Genomic DNA, 19,832 nt, shown 5'->3' with positions numbered 1-19,832 from the left:
TCTTATTCTTATGTAAGTGTAGAATCAAAGATGAAATCGGACAATGGTGTAAAGGCATAAGAAAAGGTTTAATGTGGAAGCACACACCATGTCTGAAGACAGCAGAGATGACATCAACTTTTATCCCTTCACAGTGCAGTCAGTAAAATCAGCAATGTGGTCATGGTAGCACTTTAAGATAGTGTTGCGTGTAACTCGAGACTAAGGAACATTCCAGACTCTCAAAAAGAGATGACAGGGCTGAGAAACAAGACTAATATGTAATTACTGCTATTTAATCGATACTCAAGAATGATTACATAAACCTTCAACCGCTAACGTCCCTCAGCCTCATTTTCAGAGCCTTGAAAGTGGGCCTGTCATATTTATTCTCCTTCCAGCAGTCCAACATGATCTTGTACATGTCTTCGGAACAGTAGGGGTCAACAGGGCAAGGCATCCTGTACCCATTGGGAACCATCTGTTTCACCTGGGAGTTGGTCATGTCTGAAACAATAAGATGAACTAGTTATAGTGTAATGCAACTGATCTCAGACAGTAAAACAATCAAACTTGGGGCATGTAGCGCAGCGTAAAAAGAGTAGATAGAAACTGCACCCGCCCACTCAGGTCAGAGTTTTATTGTCGTCCGAAGGGAGAACACGCATGTTTTGGATAACTTTTTATTGTCGACAGTACCACGAATGTCTGAATGTTGTGCGCGTATCGAAATGTAAGTTGCATGGGGGGTTTATTGGGGGTTTTACATGCAGTGTAATAATAGGTAATTACCACTAATTACTTACTGTTACTTTGATAACTTTCAGACATGTTCTACTTTATGGCTGTTCCTATTCTTTAATGTTAGAGTTGCCAATACTGATTTGCCTCTTGTTTACATTTACATTACATTTAAGTCATTTAGCGGACGCTCTTATCCAGAGCGACTTACAAATTGGTGCATTCACCTTATGATATCCAGTGGAACAACCACTTTACAATAGTGCATCTAACTCTTTTAAGGGGGGGGGGGGGGGGGTTAGAAGGATTACTTTATCCTATCCTAGGTATTCCTTAAAGAGGTGGGGTTTCAGGTGTCTCCGGAAGGTGGTGATTGACTCCGCTGTCCTGGCGTCGTGAGGGAGTTTGTTCCACCATTGGGGTGCCAGAGCAGCGAACAGTTTTGACTGGGCTGAGCGGGAACTGTACTTCCTCAGAGGTAGGGAGGCGAGCAGGCCAGAGGTGGATGAACGCAGTGCCCTTGTTTGGGTGTAGGGCCTGATCAGAGCCTGAATACTACTACTGTATGTAGTAGTATTCCGTACTGCCAGAAGTGTTATTGCATTGGTTGCACAAGTACTTTTGCAGAAGTGGTTTAATTGTTGTACTGGTAAACATAGTCTTTCGCATGCACACGCTCCCACAGCATTTTCCATAGAAGGCTACGCCTATATGACCAGATTGAGATGGCAGCCCAAGTGGCTTCTGGGATGGCTTCCCATATTAAGGGGTTTTATTGCGCTGCCATGGGTGAGCTTCTAGAGTCATCCCAGACAGTTCTTGGAGCTTGCTCATGCACAGAGTAATTTACCAACCTGTGGCGCCAGGGCAGATCTGATAAGGTCTCAGCCTGGCAAATTCTCACACAAGGCTGGAGAGAGAGCGTGCTATAAATATTGACCCTTTGTCAATCCAAGTAATTGGTTTCTCTCTCTCTCTCTCTCTCCAAGAGGTGAATGTTTAAGTTTATATTGATGCTGTGTTTATAGCCCTTTATAGACATGTTCATGTACATATATGTATATTGCATAGTTATAACCTTTAACTAATATGTTTACATGCGTTCATCTCGTTGTCTTATAGAACCACAACAATAAGATTCCAAGTCATTCGGATTACCACGATCATATAACATCTTCAAATGGAAACAGCTGTGGCTGTGTGAGTGTGGTGGTGACCAAGTGTTCAGTATGGGCCTCAACATCATGTTCTGACCGGACAGCACTGTAGTGGGCGGAACCAAACCAATCCGTTATAAGTACATAGCGGGTGAGGATGGGTGAGGGCATACCAGCCAACCATTTTTACGTGGTCCTTCTAGACAGATTTAGTGACCAACACTTTTTTTTACATGGCCCGTAATTTCTCCGGATTTAGCAACAAATTGTTTTTACAATAGATGAACGGGAGGAGACAGGTTAAACTCAATATTAGGAAGGTGTTCCTAATGGTTGGTATTCTCAGTGTATACTCTTAACTAGAGATGTGGAGTTGAAATCGTAAATATGAAAGTCTTACTTGGATAGGGAATCTCCCCAAAGGTCATGATCTCATACAGCAAGATTCCGAAGGACCACACGTCACACTTGATGGTGAACCTCTCGTTGGCGATGGCCTCAGGAGCCGTCCATCTCAAAGGGAATATCGCTTTCCCTACAGATATATAATACATTTTGGTCTGATTGGAAAGCATTGGTGTGGCTTGTAAGACCCTGGCAAGGCCAAAGTCAGCCACCTTGTAGACGTTGTTCTCGCCAACCAGCACATTCCTGGCTGCCAGGTCCCTGTGGATGTAATTCTTCATCTCCAGATAAGCCATCCCAGAAGCCACTTGGGCTGCCATCTCAATCTGGTCATATAAACCTAGCCTTCCAACCCTGACCTCTGTGGAACAGGGAAGGAAAGCACAATGATGAGAAAATGACATGATGGGTAGAATTTTCACATTCAAATTTGGAAAGGAACCGGTGGAAGTATGAAAGCTCATATTTTAACTGTTGGTACACAAAAATGGTTGAAAAGTTCTACACTTGTTGAAAATGTCCTATAGTTTGTGTACCATATTTGAGAGAGGTTTTAAGTAACGGCAGGAGTTTTACTGCCCATGTGACCTGATAACTATAACATAGCACCCAGGACCTCTATACCAGGCGGTGTCAGAGGAAGGTCCATAAAATTGTCAAAGACTCCAGTCGCCCAAGTCATAGACTGTTCTCTCTGCTACCGCACGGCAAGCGGTACCAGAGCGCCAAGTCTACGTCCAAAAGGCTCCTTAACAGCTTCTACCCCCAAACACATTCGGCCGTGATTGGGAGTCCCATAGGGCAGCGCACAATTGGCCCAGCGTCGTCTGGGTTTGGCCGGAGAGGCCGTCATTGTAAATAAGAATTTGTTCTTAACTGACTTGCCTTGTTAAATAAAATATAGCATCGTTATTTTATTGTGTTACTTTTTATTAAATGTTTTACTTTATTTAGTAAATATTTTCTTAACTCTATTCCTTGAACTGCATTGTTGGTTAAGGACTTGTAAGTAAGCATTTAACGGTAAGGTTTACACCTGTTGTATTCGGCAAATGAAATTTGATTTGATAGAAAGTTATAGACTACAGCCCTTAGATTTTTCTGATGGGATAATATGTCATATAATTAGGAAAAACTCCTGGGCGTGTACTGCAGGGCTTGGCTGGTTCATACGACAGTGTACTCTTACTCAGGTAATCCAGCAGACTTCCGTTCTTCATTAGTTCAGTGATGATGTAGATGGGTTCTTCAGTGTAGACAGCCAAGAGCCGGATGAGGTTGGGATGCTCCATAGTCTTCATGATCTGGGCCTCTTTCAGGAAGTCCCGAGGGTCCATGGTGCCTATGAAAGGAAGGTTGTTGATTTTTCTTAATGGATTTTTTTTTAAGGAACTCGGGCTTTCAACTTGCTCTTGAAAGTTGTAATAGTCGAAAACACAAGGTGCAATTTTCAAATTAGTAGCGCATCAGCAGTTTCTCTTGTCAGTCATTGCAGACCTTAGAGAGCCATTTATAACTTGTCAGAAATGTCCAGATCAACTAGCCCATGACAGCTAACCATTCTTAGCCCATTGACTTTGTCGTAATGTTTGAGTCACTCAGATATCACATGAACACACATAAGACATGGCAAAATGTGTAGAATTGCAGGAAATTAGCTTTAAAACGGCAAAGACATTTCTCTACCTTATGGCAAAATGTATAGATTTGCAGGAAATAAGCTTTAAACCTTCTCTCTGCCAACAAGAGGGGTGTGACCAGTTTTTTGTCATCATGGACAGTGCTTGTATCCGTAGAAATAGACATGGAAACGCGGGGGATGTTCCCCAGCGATGAAGAGGGGGGCCTGTGTAAGGGTCGACGCTGGTAGAGACGAGACGAGAAGCAGGTACAGGGAGTGCACATTTAATATCGACGGACATGGAACAGGACAGCGTATGGACGTGAACACATAACGACATTAATGCAGACACAGGAAACAAACGGGGAAGCAGACAGTTATAGACGGGGCAATCAACAAAGGGAAGGAGTCCAGGTGAGTCCAATGAGCGCTGATGTGCGTTATGATGGTGACAGGTGTGCGTAAAGGGCAGCCTGGTGCCCTCGAGCGCCAGAGAGGGAGAGGGGGAGCAGGTGTGACAGGCCTGAGTGAAAATGTTTGGGAATCACTGCTGTAGGTGTTACATTAGGCTAACCAGCTATCTCAAAATTGTGGTAATCATGGCCGGATTATGCAGGGGCTCCACATTGACTAATGTTTGCGTCACTCGGATAGCAAATTAACGTTGCCTAAGCGATGGCAAAATCTGTGTACAGCTGCATGTCTGCAAATACAAACAAAATGCAATATAGCCATGCCACCTTAATGTACAGTAGAATTAGAGAGTATTACTGATAAATATTAGCAAAATGACAATTGTACAAACAAGGGATTGATATTTTGACATGCAAGCTTTACCCGTCCACAAGTCAGATAGCAAAAGCTGCAGCAAAGATACCTGGGCTCCGTTTTTTACAACTTTTCTAATCGTATTTTGGCAATCAGATTGGATTAAATCTTAGAATTGTTTTTTTTATTTAACTAGGCAAGTCAGTTAAGAGCAAATTCTTATTTACAATGATGGCCTAATTGTAAAGGCCCCTCGGCCAAACCCTCCCCTAAACCGGAAGACGCTGGGCCAATTGTGCGTCGCCCTATAGGACTCCCGATCCCGGCCGGTTGTGATACAGCCCGGGATCAAACTCGGGTCTGTAGTGACGCCTCTAGCACGCCTCTGTTCCTGGAAGCAGGGAGGGATGTCGATGACACAACAGTGGACCCATCAGGCCAACTCCTTGAATTTGGCAGTTGTGTCTAAAAAAAACACTATTTTTCTCCAAACATATATTTTCTTTACCCTCAAGTGTGTGTAAATTACTGTATTTATACTTGGGATATTGTTTTTCAATGAGAAAAGTACAAAAATAGCTGAAGGGGTCTTTAAATGTTGTGTTTTTATGTAGTTTACTCATCTCTGTTTCTCTATGACAGTGTACATGATATTGATGATATTGTGGTATCAACATGATATTGTGGTATCTGGATCAGAAGGATCCTATCCCATCCTTTTCTGAAAATCTGGCAAAAAAATCTGATTGATCTGATCCTGGATTGACAAATAGAGGACAATTACAGAATCCAGATCAGTCTTATGCAGATTTTTGGAAAAACTTGTCCCAGGTGTTTACCACGTCTAAGGGTCTTCACTGCAACTGGAGTGTTGTTATAGAGGCCTTGATAGACCACTCCAAAGGAACCTTCGCCCAGCTTCTTCCCCAGTTTTATAGCCCTGCGGTTCATCTCCCAGGGGTCCGCAGAGCCAGTTGGCCTAAACTGTGAAGGGAGACAAGAAAGACATGCAAGACCAGATTATCAGCAGATCAGACTGCAATTTGAGTCACCTAACATACCTTACAAATGTAAAATTGGCACCCCAATGGTGGAACAAACTCCCTCACGACGCCAGGTCAGCGGAGTCAATCACCACCTTCCGGAGACACCTGAAACCCCACCTCTTTAAGGAATACCTAGGATAGGATAAAGTAATCCTTCTAACCCCCCCCCCCCCTTAAAAGAGTTAGATGCACTATTGTAAAGTGGTTGTTCCACTGGATATCATAAGGTGAATGCACCAATTTGTAAGTCGCTCTGGATAAGAGCGTCTGCTAAATGACTTAAATGTAAATGTAAATGTAACCTGTCCTCTGTAGGTTCCATCAGTATACCAACCTCATTATTAAAGGCCCATATAGTGAAATATCAACTTCAAGATTCTCAAATCATAGTTTCAGTGGAAATATGTTTAATGTGGGTTTAAGTTCAAAATCTCAAGGCTGCTTCCTCCCTAAATATAAACAAATAAAACATTCCAAAACATGGCATGGTCTTGCACATAAAAAATACATTAAAAAAATTGTGTATTTTTTCTCCCCAGTTTCGGGATTACTACTTGTCTCATTGCTGCAACTCCCCAACGGGCTCGGAGAGGTCGAAGGTCGAGTCATGCGTCCTCTAAAACATGACCCGCCAAGCCGCACTTCTTAACACCCACCTGCTTTACCCAGAAGCCAGCTGAACCAATGTGTCAGAGGAAACACAGTTCAACTGATGGCCGAGGTCAGCCTGCAGGCGCCCGGCCCGCCACAAGGAGCTGCTAGAGCACGATGAGCCAAGTAAAGCCCCCCCGGCCAAACCCTCCTCTAAACCGGACGATGCTGGGCCAATTGTGCGCCGCCCTATGGGACTGGGATCGAACCCCAGCCTGTAGTGACGCCGCAACACTGCGCTACGCCACTCGCGAGGCCCTTTGCACAGATTATTTACAGAAAAAGGAAATTAAACTAAAACTGCCGAGTGCCATTACGGGTCCAAGCACTGTAGGTGTGTTTGAAACACTATTGTTTTTGGTATAGTAATTTTCCCCTGTCTGTTGACCACAATAACTTTTCAGAGGAATCCCCTACAGTAATAAGGTAATTATTCCCTCCAAGAGTGTGTTCTCAGCCCTCTCCTGTACTCCCTGTTCACCCATGACTGCGTGGCCATGCACGCCTCCAACTCAATCATCAAGTTTGCAGACGACACTACAGTGGTAAGCTTGATTACCAACAACGACGAGACGGCCTACAGGGAGGGGGTGAGGGCCCTCGGAGTGTGGTGTCAGGAAAATAACCTCACACTCAATGTCAACAAAACAAAGGAGATGATCGTGGACTTCAGGAAACAGCAGAGGGAGCAGCCCCCTATCCACATCGACGGGACAGTAGTGGAGAAGGTGGAAAGTTTTAAGTTCCTCGGCGTACACATCACGGACAAACTGAAATGGTCCACCCACAGCAGCGCCTCTTCAACCTCAGGAGGCTGAAGAAATTCGGTTTGTCACCAAAAACACTCAAACTTTTTCAGATGCACAATCGAGAGCATCCTGTCGGGCTGTGTCACCGCCTGGTACGGCAACTGCTCCGCCCACAACCATAAGGCTCTCCAGAGGGTAGTGCGGTCTGCACAACGCATCACCGGGGGCAAACTACTTGCCCTCCAGGACACCTACACCACCCGATGTCACAGGAAGGCCAAAAAGATCATCAAGGACAACAACCACCCGAGCCACTGCCTGTTCACCCCGCTATCATCCAGAAGGCGAGGTCAGTACAGGTGCATCAAAGCGGGGACCGAGAGACTGAAAAACAGCTTCTATCTCAAGGCTATCAGACTGTTAAACAGCCATCACTAACATTGAGTGGCTGCTGCCAACATACTGACTCATCTCTAGCCACTTTAATAATGATAAAATGGATTAAACAATGGCACTTTATATAATGTTTACATACCCTACATTACTCATCTCATATGTATATACTGTACTCTATACCATCTACTGCATCTTGCCTATGCCGTTCGGCCATCGCTCATTCATATATTTTTATGTACATATTCTTATTCATTCCTTTACACTTGTGTGTATAAGGTAGTTGTTGTGAAATTGTTAGGTTAGATTACTTGTTAGATATTACTGCATGGTCGGAACTAGAAGCACAAGCACTTCGCTACACTCGCATTAACATCTGCTCACCATGTGTATGTGACAAATAAAATTTGATTTGAACATTGCACAGATATGTGTCATAGGATCATGGCTAGAACGGATCCAGCTTTTGCCAAATTAACGTCAAAAGTTTTTAAAAATTGCATTTTCGCTAACCCTAATCTTAACCTAATTCTCCTAACCTGCTATGTTAATTATTCTTACCTGCTATGTAAATTCTCCTATCCTGCTACGAAAAGTCAAATCTGATGTTAATTTGACAAAAGCTGGATCCCTTCTAGCCATGGTCTTTTCATAGGATGACAGGAGACACAGGGAAGTATAGCTAATGAAGGAGGCAGAGTAGCCCACATTTTGCGAGCAGCGAGAGGCCAGAGATAGCCAGACTAATAAATTGGGTTAAAGAACAGAAGTTGGGTATTGGAGAAGGGCCATCAGTGTGCGTTCTGTAAGCAATACCGTGGATGAAGGTGTGGCATGAGCGTTGTGAACGGATAGACATGGTAATGGACAGCGAGGAAGAAGGAGAAGAGCCGAGTGAAGATGTGTATTGAGGAATAATGGCGCCGAGCACAAACCGTACTCTGCTGTCTCTAATGTCTCATAAATTGAACCTGACGAGAGTGACGATGAAGACCTCTGAGTCCGAGCCTCGCCCCGACGGTCATGCAAAGGATGATTCTGGACCAGTGGGAGTGACATTTTTGGAGAAAGTCGATCCCTACCTTTTGGCTGTCCCATATGTAGTCTCAGGCTGTGTATAAAAGAAATTGGGTACTTCGCGTCACGCGCTTCGGAACAATACCTGAGACTTAATTTTCTCTCCGGAGCAGAATGCCTTTGAAAGGAGTGATTACTGGGGTGGCGTTAAGTGTTGAGGAGGAGGAATTGAAATGGAAGATTCCCAATGTATGTGACGCCAGCCCGGTTGTGAGTGTGGTGAAACTCAGAATACACTGTCTGTCCTTTTGAGTTTTGAAGCAGAGTCTTTACCTGACAAAGTCATGTTAGGATATGTCAGTTAACCCTTGAGAGATTTTATTCCGAACCCATTAAGGTGTTTCAGATGCCAAGCGTATGGTCATGTTGCAGCAGCTTGTAGGAGGGAGATTCCAAGATGTGAGAAGTGTGCAGCAGGGCATGGGACAAAATAATGTGTAGTATCGGTGGGAAAAACGGTGTGTGTCAATTGTGGGGGTGCCCATGTTGCTGGGGATCAAACGTATCCAGTGGGAGAGAGACAGGTTGAGGTTGTCAGGGTCAAAGTAGAACAGGTGTTATATGACGAGGCAGTGAAGATAGAGGATGATGGGTCAAGGGTGAGTAGTTGGCCTAGGCCAATACAGAGTGATACAAATTTGTGCTTCAGTAAGGTTGGATTCTTAGCATTCATTGCCATGGTTATCAACTGTACCACAGGAATGGAGAGTAAGTCACAGAAGATAGGTATTGTGGTGGCAGCTGCAGAGAAGTACTTGGGTGTACAAGGTCTTACTGGAGACGAGTTACAAGGTGTGTTGAACAAAAGAGTCCCGTCATTCCAGAACGTCGGCCTGGTGTAGAATCAGTTAGGGTCAAAGTAGTGGAATGGGGGGGTGTTTTCATTAATATAGATTTTTGAAATAGTGGTATATTATATGTGTAGGGTTAGTTTGTGGTACAATGTTTTTTCCTTTCCCCATTCCTTTTGATTTTTGTATACCACAGTGGTTCCCAAACTGTGGGGGGAGCGAGGGGTCGGGAGGGAGGGCACGGGATGTTCCCCAATGCTGGAAGGGGCGCCTGAGTGAACTTCTGATCTTCCACACACTACCGCACAGCACGTGGCGGCATACACAAGCAAAATGTGCGAACGCCATGAAACCAAAGAAGAAGAAGTAGCTAAATGAGGCGCACCTGCAACATATCGATTGCCGAGCTAGCCGGCAGCTTCTGTTTGGTGGAAGCGGGGAGGGAGCTGGGGATAAAAAAAGAAGGGATTTCCTCATGACGGAACTAGGCTACTGTCGTCACTGCCAAAGTATCAAGTTTTAGAGACAACAGCTTTATTTGTGTCCCTTTGGTTTTGTGTTGTCCGTCTGCTGCGGAGCCGGATAAACTGATCACGTCTAAATAAATGCAATAGGTGCACTATTGGCAGGGTTTGTTGGTGGTTGCCACTATTGCCAAAGCATTGGAAAGTATTCAGATCCCTTCCATTTTCCCACATTGTTTTTTTACATTACAGTCTTATTATAAAATGGATGAAATACATCTACACACAATACCCCATAACGACAAAGCGAAAACAGATTTGTATAATTTTTTGGGCAAATATATTACAAATAAAAAACTGAAATACCTCATTTACATAAGTATTCAGACCATTTGCTATGAGACTCGACTGATCATCCTTGAGATGTTTCTACAACTTGATTGGAGTCCACCTATGGTCAATTCAATTGATTTAGAAAAGGCACACACTTGTCTATACAAGGTCCCACAGTTGACAGTGCATGTCAGAGCAAAAACCAGGCCATGAGGTTGAAGGAATTGTCCGTAGAGCTAAGAGACTGGATTGTGTTGAAGCACAGATCTGGGGAAGGGTAACAAAAAATGTCTGCAGCATTGAAGGTCCCCAAGAACACAGTCCATCAGTTTGGAACCACCAAGACTCTTCCTAGAGCTGGCCACCTGGCCAAACTGAGCAATCGGAGGAGAAGAGCCTTGGTCAGGGAGGTGCCCAATAACCCGATGGTCACTGTGACAGAGCTACAGAGTTCCTCTGTGGAGATAGGAGAACCTTCCAGAAGGACAACCATCTCTGCAGCACTCCACCAATCAGGCCAATCAGGAAGCCACTCCTCAGTAAAAAAGGTACATGACAGCCCACTTGGAGTTTTCCAAAAGGCACCTAAAGGACTCTCAGACCATGAGAAACAATATTATCTGGTCTGATGAAACCAAGATTGAACTCTTTGGCCTGAATGCCAAGCGTCACGTCTGGAGGAAACCTGGCACCATCCCTAAGGCGAAGCATGGTGTTAGCAGAGGTGACACTGTCCAGCTGGCAACCGTGGTCAGCTTGCAGGAGCCCGGACCGCCACAAGGAGTCACTAGAGCATGATGGGACAAGGAAATCCCGGGCCAGCCAAACCCTCCCCTAACCCGGACAACGTTGGGCCAATTGTGCGCCACCTCATGAGTCTCCCGGGCATGGCCGGCTGTGACACAGCCTGGGATCGAACCTGGGTCTGTAGTGACACCTCAAGCACTTCGATGCAGTGCCTTAGACTGCTGCACCACTCGGGGGGCATTCCCCGGTCATTTTAACCACACACCAATACTGACAATAACAAATCAGACATTTAATATATATTTAAGCATGGTCAAGCTAATAATTTTGCTGTGGATGATGTATTAAACCACCCAGACACATAAAAGATGCAGTCGTCCTTCTGAACTGAGCAGCAGGAAAGGAAGGAAACTGCTTAGGGATGTCAACAAGAGGCCATTCGTGATTTTAAAACTGCTATTGTTCAATGGATGTGATAGGAGAAAACTGAGGATGGATCAACAACATTGTAGTGACTCCACAATAATGACCTAAATGAAGGAGTGAAAAGAAGAATAAAAATATACAAAATATAAATATTCCATAACAAGGCACTAAAGTAATACTGAAAAAAAACATGGCAAAGGAATACACTTTTTGGCCTAAATGCAAAGCGTTATGTTTGAGGCAAATCCAACACAACACATAACTAAGTAACGGCCTCCTTATTTTCAAACATGGTGGTGGCTGCATCATGGCACTGGTATGCTTGACATCGGCAAAGTCTGCGTGTTTTTCAGGATGAAAAGAAACGGGATTGAGCAAAGTATATGCAAAATCCTACAGGAAAACCTGCTTCAGTCTGCTTTCCACCAGACACTGGAAGAGGAATTCACCTTTCAGCAGACAGATCTACACTGGAGTTGCTTATAAAGTAGTCAGTGAATGTTCCTGAATGGTCAAGTTACAGTTTTGACAAATCTGCTTGAAAATCTTGTCTAGCCATGTTCCCCAACACCATGACAGAGCTTGAAGAATTTTAAAAAGAATAATGGGCAAATATTGCACAATACAGACGTGCAATGCTCTTATGAGACTTACCCAAGAAAACTCACAGCTGTAATCGCTGCCAAAGGTGTTTCTAACATGTATTGACTCAGGGGGGTGAACTGTTACCTAAATTAAGGTACAGTATACTATCTAATCAAGGTTTATCAGTGTTTTATTTTTGGTTCATAATTTTTTAAATTGTATTTCTTCCACTTTGACAGAGCATTTTGTGTAGATCCATTTTAATCCTACTTTGTAACGTTCAAATGTGAAGAAATCCAAAGGGGGTGTAGACTTTCTATAGGCACTCTAACTTCATCCTGTTCTCCTTTGTCTACCTTTCTCTCCTGTTTGCTCTCTGCCTCTTCTTACCAGAAAAACAAGCAGGATCGCCATCCCCGCCATCACGCCCAAGGTCAGGACCAGGGACAATTCTCCAGACATTGGCATCATTCACTTTTCTTCTCTCTGCCTGGAATTACAAAATAGATTCCAAACCTGAAGGTTGAAGACAACAAAGCAAATGCAAATTATGTATCCGGGCAGCTGATGTAGATCAGTAGCTTTACAACAAATTCGTTGGTGGGTGGGCCTGCAGAAATGTGTGTAATCATAATTCTGTTTAATTTGCTTCTTGATATGCCACACCTGTCACGTGGATGGATTCTCTTGGCAAAGGAGAAATGCTCACTAACAGGGATGTAAACAAATTTGAGCACAACATTTGAGAGAAATAAGCTTTTTGTGCATATGGAACATTTCTGGGTTGTTTTATTTCAGCTCATGAAACATGGGACCAACACTTTACATGTTGCTTTTATATTTTGTTCAGTATAAAAACGTAACCCTGGGATAGAGTTGTATTTTTTTGTGGGAAACACACAATTTTATGCCAAAGACACACCAGAATGGCTTTCCAATAGGTGGTGAGTGTTCCTGAAAAGGTCCAGTCTCAGCCCTGATTTAAATCTGCTTGAAAATCAGAGACATGGTTTGAATATTTTTTAGAAATGTTTTTATTTATTAACCTTTATTTATCAAATGTATTGAGGTTGAGCAATTTTGACAAAAAGTATAGATATACAGTACCAGTCAAAAGTTTGGACACACCTGCTCATTCAAGGGTTTTTCTTTATTTTTACTATTTTCTACATTGTAGAATAATAGTGAAGACATCAAAACTATGAAATAACACATATGGAATCATGTAGTAACCAAAAAAAGTGTTAAACGAATCAAAATATATTTTATATTTGAGATTCTTCAAAGTAGCCACCCTTTGCCTTGATGACAGCTTTGCACATTCTTGGCATTCTCTAAACCAGCTTCACCTGGAATGCTTTTCCAACAGTCTTGAAGGAGTTCCCACATATGCTGAGCATTTGTTGGCTGCTTATCCTTCACTCTGCGGTCCGACTCATCCCAAACCATCTCAATTTGGTTGAGGTCGGGGGATTGTAGAGACCAGGTCATCTGATGCCACTCTTTGCCTTGATGACAGCTTTGCACACTCTTGGCATTCTCTCAACCAGCTTCATGATGTTGTCACCTGGAATGCATTTTAATTAACAGGTGTGCCTTGTTAAAAGTTAAAGTTAATTTGTGGAATTGCTTTCGTTCTTAATGCATTTTAGCCAATCAGTTGTGTTGTGACAAGGTAGGGGTGGTATATAGAAGATAGCCCTATTTGGTAAAAGATCAAGTCCATATTATGGCAAGAACAGCTCAAATAAGCAAAGAGAAACTGCAGTCCATCATTACTTTTAGACATGAAGGTCAGTCAATTTGGAAAATGTCAAGAACTTTGAAAGTTTCTTCAAGTGTAGTTGCAAAAACCATCAAGCGCTATGATGAAACTGGCTCTCATGAGGACCACCACAGGAAAGGAAGACCCAGAGTTACCTCTGCTGCAGAGGATAAGTTCATTAGAATTACCTGCCTCAGAAATTGCAGCCCAAATAAATGCTTCACAGATTTCAAGTAACAGATACATCTTAACATCAACTGTTCAGAGGAGACTGTGTGAATCAGGCCCATGGTCAAATGGCTGCAAATAAACCACTACTAAAGGACACCTATAAGAAGGAGAGACTTGCTTGGGCCAAGAAACACGAGCAATGGACATTAGACCGGTGGAAATCTGTCCTTTGGTCTGATGAGTCCAAATGTGAGATGTTTGGTTCCAACCACCGTGTCTTTGTGAGAAGCAGAGTAGGTGAACAGATGATCTCTGCATGTGTGGTTCCCACCGTGAAGCATGGAGGAGGAGGTGTGATGGTGTGGGGGTGCTTTGCTGGTGACACTGTCTGTGATTTATTTAGAATTCAAGGCACACTTAACCAGCATCGCTACCACAGCATTCTGCAGCGATATGCCATCCAATCTGGTTTGCGCTTAGTCAGACTATCATTTGTTTTTCAACAAGACAATGACCCAACACACCTCCAGGCTGTGTAAGGTCTATTTGACCAAGAAAGAGAGTGATGGAGTGCTGCATCCAATGACCTGGCCTCCACAATCACCCAACCTCAACACAATTGAGATGGTTTGGGATCAGTTTGATCGCAGAGTGAAGGAAAAGCACCAAACAAGTGGTCAGCATGTGGGAACTCCTTCAAGACTGATGGAAAAGCATTCCAGGTGAAGCTGGTTGAGAGAATGCCAAGCATGTGCAAAGCTGTCATCAAGGCAAGTGGTGGATACTTTGAAGAATATAAAATATGTTTAACACTTTTTTAGTTACTACATGATTACATGTGTGTTATTTTATAGTTTTGATGTCTTCACTATTATTTTACAATGTATAAAATAGTAAAAATAAAGAAAAACCCTTGAATCAGTAGGTGTGTCCAAACGTTTGACTGGTACTATATGTTGTCGTAAGAGTTGTGCAAAGTTGTTAGAATCTTATTCATAATGTTTCACATCTGTAATGGATGCCAAAGGTACTTCCAAGTATTAACTCTGGGGTGTGAAGACATAAGCAATAAACACATCTTCATTTAATTTTTTTAACAATTAATTCAAAAAGTTTCTAATGTTTTTCTTTCACTTTGAAAATGTGTAGGTTGTAAAGTAGGTTGTAATCCGTTTATTTTAAGGCAGCATAATGTGAAGCCTGTGCAAGGTTTGTGTAGACTTTCACTAGGCACTATATACACTGCTCAAAAAAATAAAGGGAACACTTGAACAACACAATGTAACTCCCAAGTCAATCACACTTCTGTGAAATCAAACTGTCCACTTAGGAAGCAACACTGATTGACAATAAATTTCACATGCTGTTGTGCAAATGGAATAGACAAAAGGTGGAAATTATAGGCAATTAGCAAGACACCCCCAATAAAGGAGTGGTTCTGCAGGTGGTGACCACAGACCACTTCTCAGTTCCTATGCTTCCTGGCTGATGTTTTGGTCACTTTTGAATGCTGGCGGTGCTTTCACTCTAGTGGTAGCATGAGACGGAGTCTACAACCCACACAAGTGACTCAGGTAGTGCAGCTCATCCAGGATGGCACATCAATGCGAGCTGTGGCAAGAAGGTTTGCTGTGTCTGTCAGCGTAGTGTCCAGAGCATGGAGGTGCTACCAGGAGACAGGCCTGTACATCAGGAGACGTGGAGGAGGCCGTAGGAGGGCAACAACCCAGCAGCAGGACCGCTACCTCCGCCTTTGTGCAAGGAGGAGCACTGCCAGAGCCCTGCAAAATGACCTCCAGCAGGCCACAAATGAGCATGTGTCTGCTCAAACGGTCAGAAACAGACTCCATGAGGGTGGTATGAGGGCCCGACGTCCACAGGTGGGGGTTGTACTTACAGCCCAACACCGTGCAGGACGTTTGGCATTTGCCAGAGAATACCAAGATTGGCAAATTCGCCACTGGCGCCCTGTGCTCTTCCCAGATGAAAGCAGGTTCACACTGAGCACATGTGACAGACGTGACAGAGTCTGGAGACGCAGTGGAGAACGTTCTGCTGCCTGCAACATCCTCCAGCATGACCGGTTTGGCGGTGGGTCAGTCATGGTGTGGGGTGGCATTTCTTTGTGGGGCCGCACAGCCCTCCATGTGCTCGCCAGAGGTAGCCTGACTGCCATTAGGTACCGAGATGAGATCCTCAGACCCCTTGTGAGACCATATGCTGACACATGCACATTTGTGGCCTGCTAGAGGTCATTTTGCAGGGCTCTGGCAGTGCTCCTCCTTGCACAAAGCGGATGTAGCGGTCCTGCTGCTGGGTTGTTGCCCTCCTACGGCCTCCTCCACGTCTCCTGATGTACTGGCCTGTCTCCTGGTAGCGCCTCCATGCTCTGGACACTACGCTGACAGACACAGCAAACCTTCTGCCACAGCTCGCATTGATGTGCCATCCTGGATGAGCTGCACTACCTGAGCCACTTGTGTGGGTTGTAGACTCCGTCTCATGCTACCACTAGAGTGAAAGCACCGCCAGCATTCAAAAGTGACCAAAACATCAGCCAGGAAGCATAGGAACTGAGAAGTGGTCTGTGGTCACCACCTGCAGAACCACTCCTTTATTGGGGGTGTCTTGCTAATTGTCTATAATTTCCACCTTTTGTCTATTCCATTTGCACAACAGCATGTGAAATTTATTGTCAATCGGTGTTGCTTCCTAAGTGGACAGTTTGATTTCACGGAAGTGTGATTGACTTGGAGTTACATTGTGTTGTTTAAGTGTTCCCTTTATTTTTTTGAGCAGTGTATATATGTATATTTCTGCCGAGAAGCGCTTTTAAATGGACACGCTTTTAAGTGGCTCAATGGGAACAGCTAGCAGCACACTGCACTACCCCCACCACGATAGTAGATATGGTTTCGATTATCAACTATTGTCATTTACTGCGGTCACGGCCAGTATGTACTTCCAAAAAAAGTCTGCAAAAAAAGATATATGCAACTGAAAAAATACTTCGTCTTGGCACCTTCAATGTATTCAGCTGTTTTTTTTTTGTAGATTTCAGACCTGTGTATTGCAGTAAGGTTGGTGCTATCTGGGATCCTTGGGACATGAGTGTTTGGAGGTGTCGAATAGGCATTTTTTCGGTTGCTGGTAAATTTCCTTCTTTCTTTTGCGCGAGTGAAGTGAGTTCGAAAAAATTAAAGTATGCCTGTTAGAAAACGTTTTCACATATACACTTTAAATCCAAAAATAACATGGTCGCTGTGGTAGAACGTTTGTTTTTAATGGCGATTTTCTGCATTTATCAAAGTCCCATCAGGTAGCCTGATTTCAGATGTGTCCATGTAAACAGGATTATTAGTGAAATCGTTATTCTTGCAAAGGATGTAAACGACTAAATCGAACTATTATATTAATCTTACTATTCACAATAATCGTATTATTCTGTGAATGTACCCTAGCCTACTCATAACCTACTCCTCCCCTCTGGGCGACGTTATAGTGTACAAAAGGAATCACAAATAAAGACAGGCAATCCTTTGTCTCGTGGCAATATGGCGGGCTGGCCTACAGGTTACATTATAGTTGACTGCGTGTACAGTGTATAAAGTGTACAGATGAATCATTGGTCTCTCATTAATTGCACCTTTTCTATCTATTCGTGTCAGTATATGTCCTTGTCTATGCTTGATTGTGTTTGTTATGTATGCTCAGTGCCGCAACCCAAATGTTCCCACGGGGATAATAAAGCCATTATTTTATCTTAAGCTACAACACAGAAAGTCACGGATGTAAACCAAACTTCGGGAAAGTAATTTTTACATGACAGGAACCACATCACTTTGGGCCTCCTATACACTTTAGATGATTGTATCTTTCAGTGATGTAAAGACAGTGAGACATATGAGCAATAAAGCTTGCGTCTATATGCCTTATGTTGTTTTGGGTGGGTCACAGGCGAATTAATTTGTTTTTGAGTAGGCCTAGGCTAGATTTTTTGAACAGATTTCATAACGTTTGCGGTTTCTTTTTTTTTCTATCAAATGGAATATAATTGTTTACTTCTAAATGGAATAGACTACTTCATGCCACATTCGAAGAAGTCTTAATTTTACATTTCATCAGGAAATCACATTTTCCTATGAGCACTGTCTTAAGTTATTTGCATCGTTTTTGCCTAAAGGGAAATTGAATACCAGCGATCTTAAAATCGCAAGGTTTTCATTGCGAATTGTGTTTCAAGCGCTAATTGGCAATGTAAAACGCTTCTATGATCAGTTTCCAAGCCAGTCAAGTTTCAAACACAGACCCAGAGTCGTAAACCATCGCTATAAATTGGATACATCCAATATCAAAAATTAAGATACATATTTAGGCTGCAGTCGAACACAGCAGGTACAAATACAAAACAATATCACTGGATATTCAGGGTTTCCCAATAATACATTTACCTGAAGATTCACCAATCGCTCCATCTTACACTTACCTTTGACGAATATTGACCAGACCAACCAACAGACCCATGTCATACTAAAGTTATGCCAGAGAAATGTATATAATGACGAGATGGTCAGGTCTAACAGTTGTATTAGGATTTGCTTTCCTTAGCGAGAGGAGGCGAGATCACGTGGGGCCATTCTAGCCAGATATCGTGTGACAAACAGGCACAACTCGAATATTAAATCGTTTTTTTCAAAGTTGCCGGTATGCCATGTGTGTATGCTTATATCAGCACATTCGAAACAACCTAACCATCACGAAACTTACATTCGATCAAATAAGCGTAATGGAGCAAAGAAGCCATCATTTTTTGATGTTGGCCAAATTCGACACTCTCATTGACCTCCACGCATAACTCCTCGTCTGGTGGGCAAAAAACGCCACCTGCTGGTGGAGACAGATTTTGGGCCAAGTTACCCCTCTGGAATCGCCTCCTCCTCTTTGGTAACGTTACTCTAAGTTTCATTTCCTCACTGCTTTTCCACGAAAGAGGAGAGGCAATACCGACATGCCTGCTGCCCAAAATGTATGCCAGTCTGAGATATGGCTTTTTCTTTGCAACTCTGCCTAGAACTCTGCCAGCATCCCGGAGTCACCTCTTCACTGTTGACGTTGAGACTGGTGTTTTGCGGGTACTATTTAATGAAGCTGCCAGTTGAGGACTTGTGAGGTGTCTGTTTCTCAAACTAGACACAAATGTACTTGTCCTCTTGCTCAGTTGTGCACTGGGGCCTCCCACTCCTCTTTCTATTCTGGTTAGAGACAGTTTGCGCTGTTCTGCGAAGGGAGTAGCACACAGCTTGTACGAGATCTTCAGTTTCTTGGCAATTTCTCACATGGAATTGCCTTCATTTCTCAGAACAAGAATAGACTGACGAGTTTCCGAAGAAAGTCCTTTGTTTCTGGCCATTTTGAGCCTGTAATCGAACCCATAAATGCTGATGCTCCAGATACTCAACTAGTCTAAAGAAGGCCAGTTTTATTGCTTCTTTAATCAGGACAACAGTTTTGAGCTGTGCTAATATAATTGCAGAAGGGTTTTCTAATGATCAATTAGCCTTTTAAAATTATAAACTTGGATTAGCTAACACAACGTGCCATTGGAACACAGGAGTGATGGTTGCTGATAATGGGCCTCTGTACGCCTATGTAGATATTCCATGAAAGATCTGCCGTTTCCAGCTACAATAGTCATTTACAACATTAACAATGTCTTCACTGCATTTCTGATCAATTTGATGTTATTTTAATGGACAAAAAATGTGCTTTTCTAAGTGACCCCAAACTTTTGAACGGTAGTGTATATTTCTTAATTCCAATCTTTTACTTTTAGATGTGTGTATTGTTGTGAAATGTTAGATACAACTGCACTGTTGGAGCTAGGACCACAAGCATTTCGCTACACCCGCAATAACACCTGCTAAAAATGTGTATGTGACCAATACAATTTGATTTGAATAAAC

General features: G+C 43.2%; 1 protein-coding gene across 4 annotated transcripts; it reads right to left on the bottom strand.

Moving 5' to 3' along the window:
* Window positions 1-49: 49 nt before the first annotated feature.
* Window positions 50-18,498, bottom strand: LOC139534440 (tyrosine-protein kinase SRK2-like). Of its 4 annotated transcripts, none has more exons than XM_071333593.1 (6): window positions 18,356-18,498; window positions 12,324-12,449; window positions 5,511-5,655; window positions 3,472-3,624; window positions 2,278-2,643; window positions 50-486 (listed from the first exon to the last, which is right to left on the bottom strand). In XM_071333593.1, the coding sequence occupies exons 2-6, from the start codon at window positions 12,402-12,404 to the stop codon at window positions 308-310; spliced, it is 924 nt and encodes a 307-aa protein (XP_071189694.1). In that variant the 5' UTR covers window positions 12,405-12,449; window positions 18,356-18,498; the 3' UTR covers window positions 50-307. The 4 variants fall into 4 exon arrangements, with proteins under 4 accessions (XP_071189694.1, XP_071189696.1, XP_071189697.1 ...); XM_071333595.1 differs by having other exon boundaries at window positions 12,324-12,423; window positions 18,356-18,492; XM_071333596.1 differs by lacking the exon at window positions 3,472-3,624.
* Between the last annotated feature and the right edge of the window lie 1,334 nt (window positions 18,499-19,832).

The sequence above is a fragment of the Salvelinus alpinus genome, chromosome 11 (genome assembly GCF_045679555.1).
Source record: "Salvelinus alpinus chromosome 11, SLU_Salpinus.1, whole genome shotgun sequence".
Classification (NCBI taxonomy): Eukaryota; Metazoa; Chordata; class Actinopteri; order Salmoniformes; family Salmonidae; genus Salvelinus; species Salvelinus alpinus.
The sequence above is the reverse complement of the archived record's forward strand: the minus strand, read 5'-3'. Positions and strand labels throughout refer to the sequence as shown.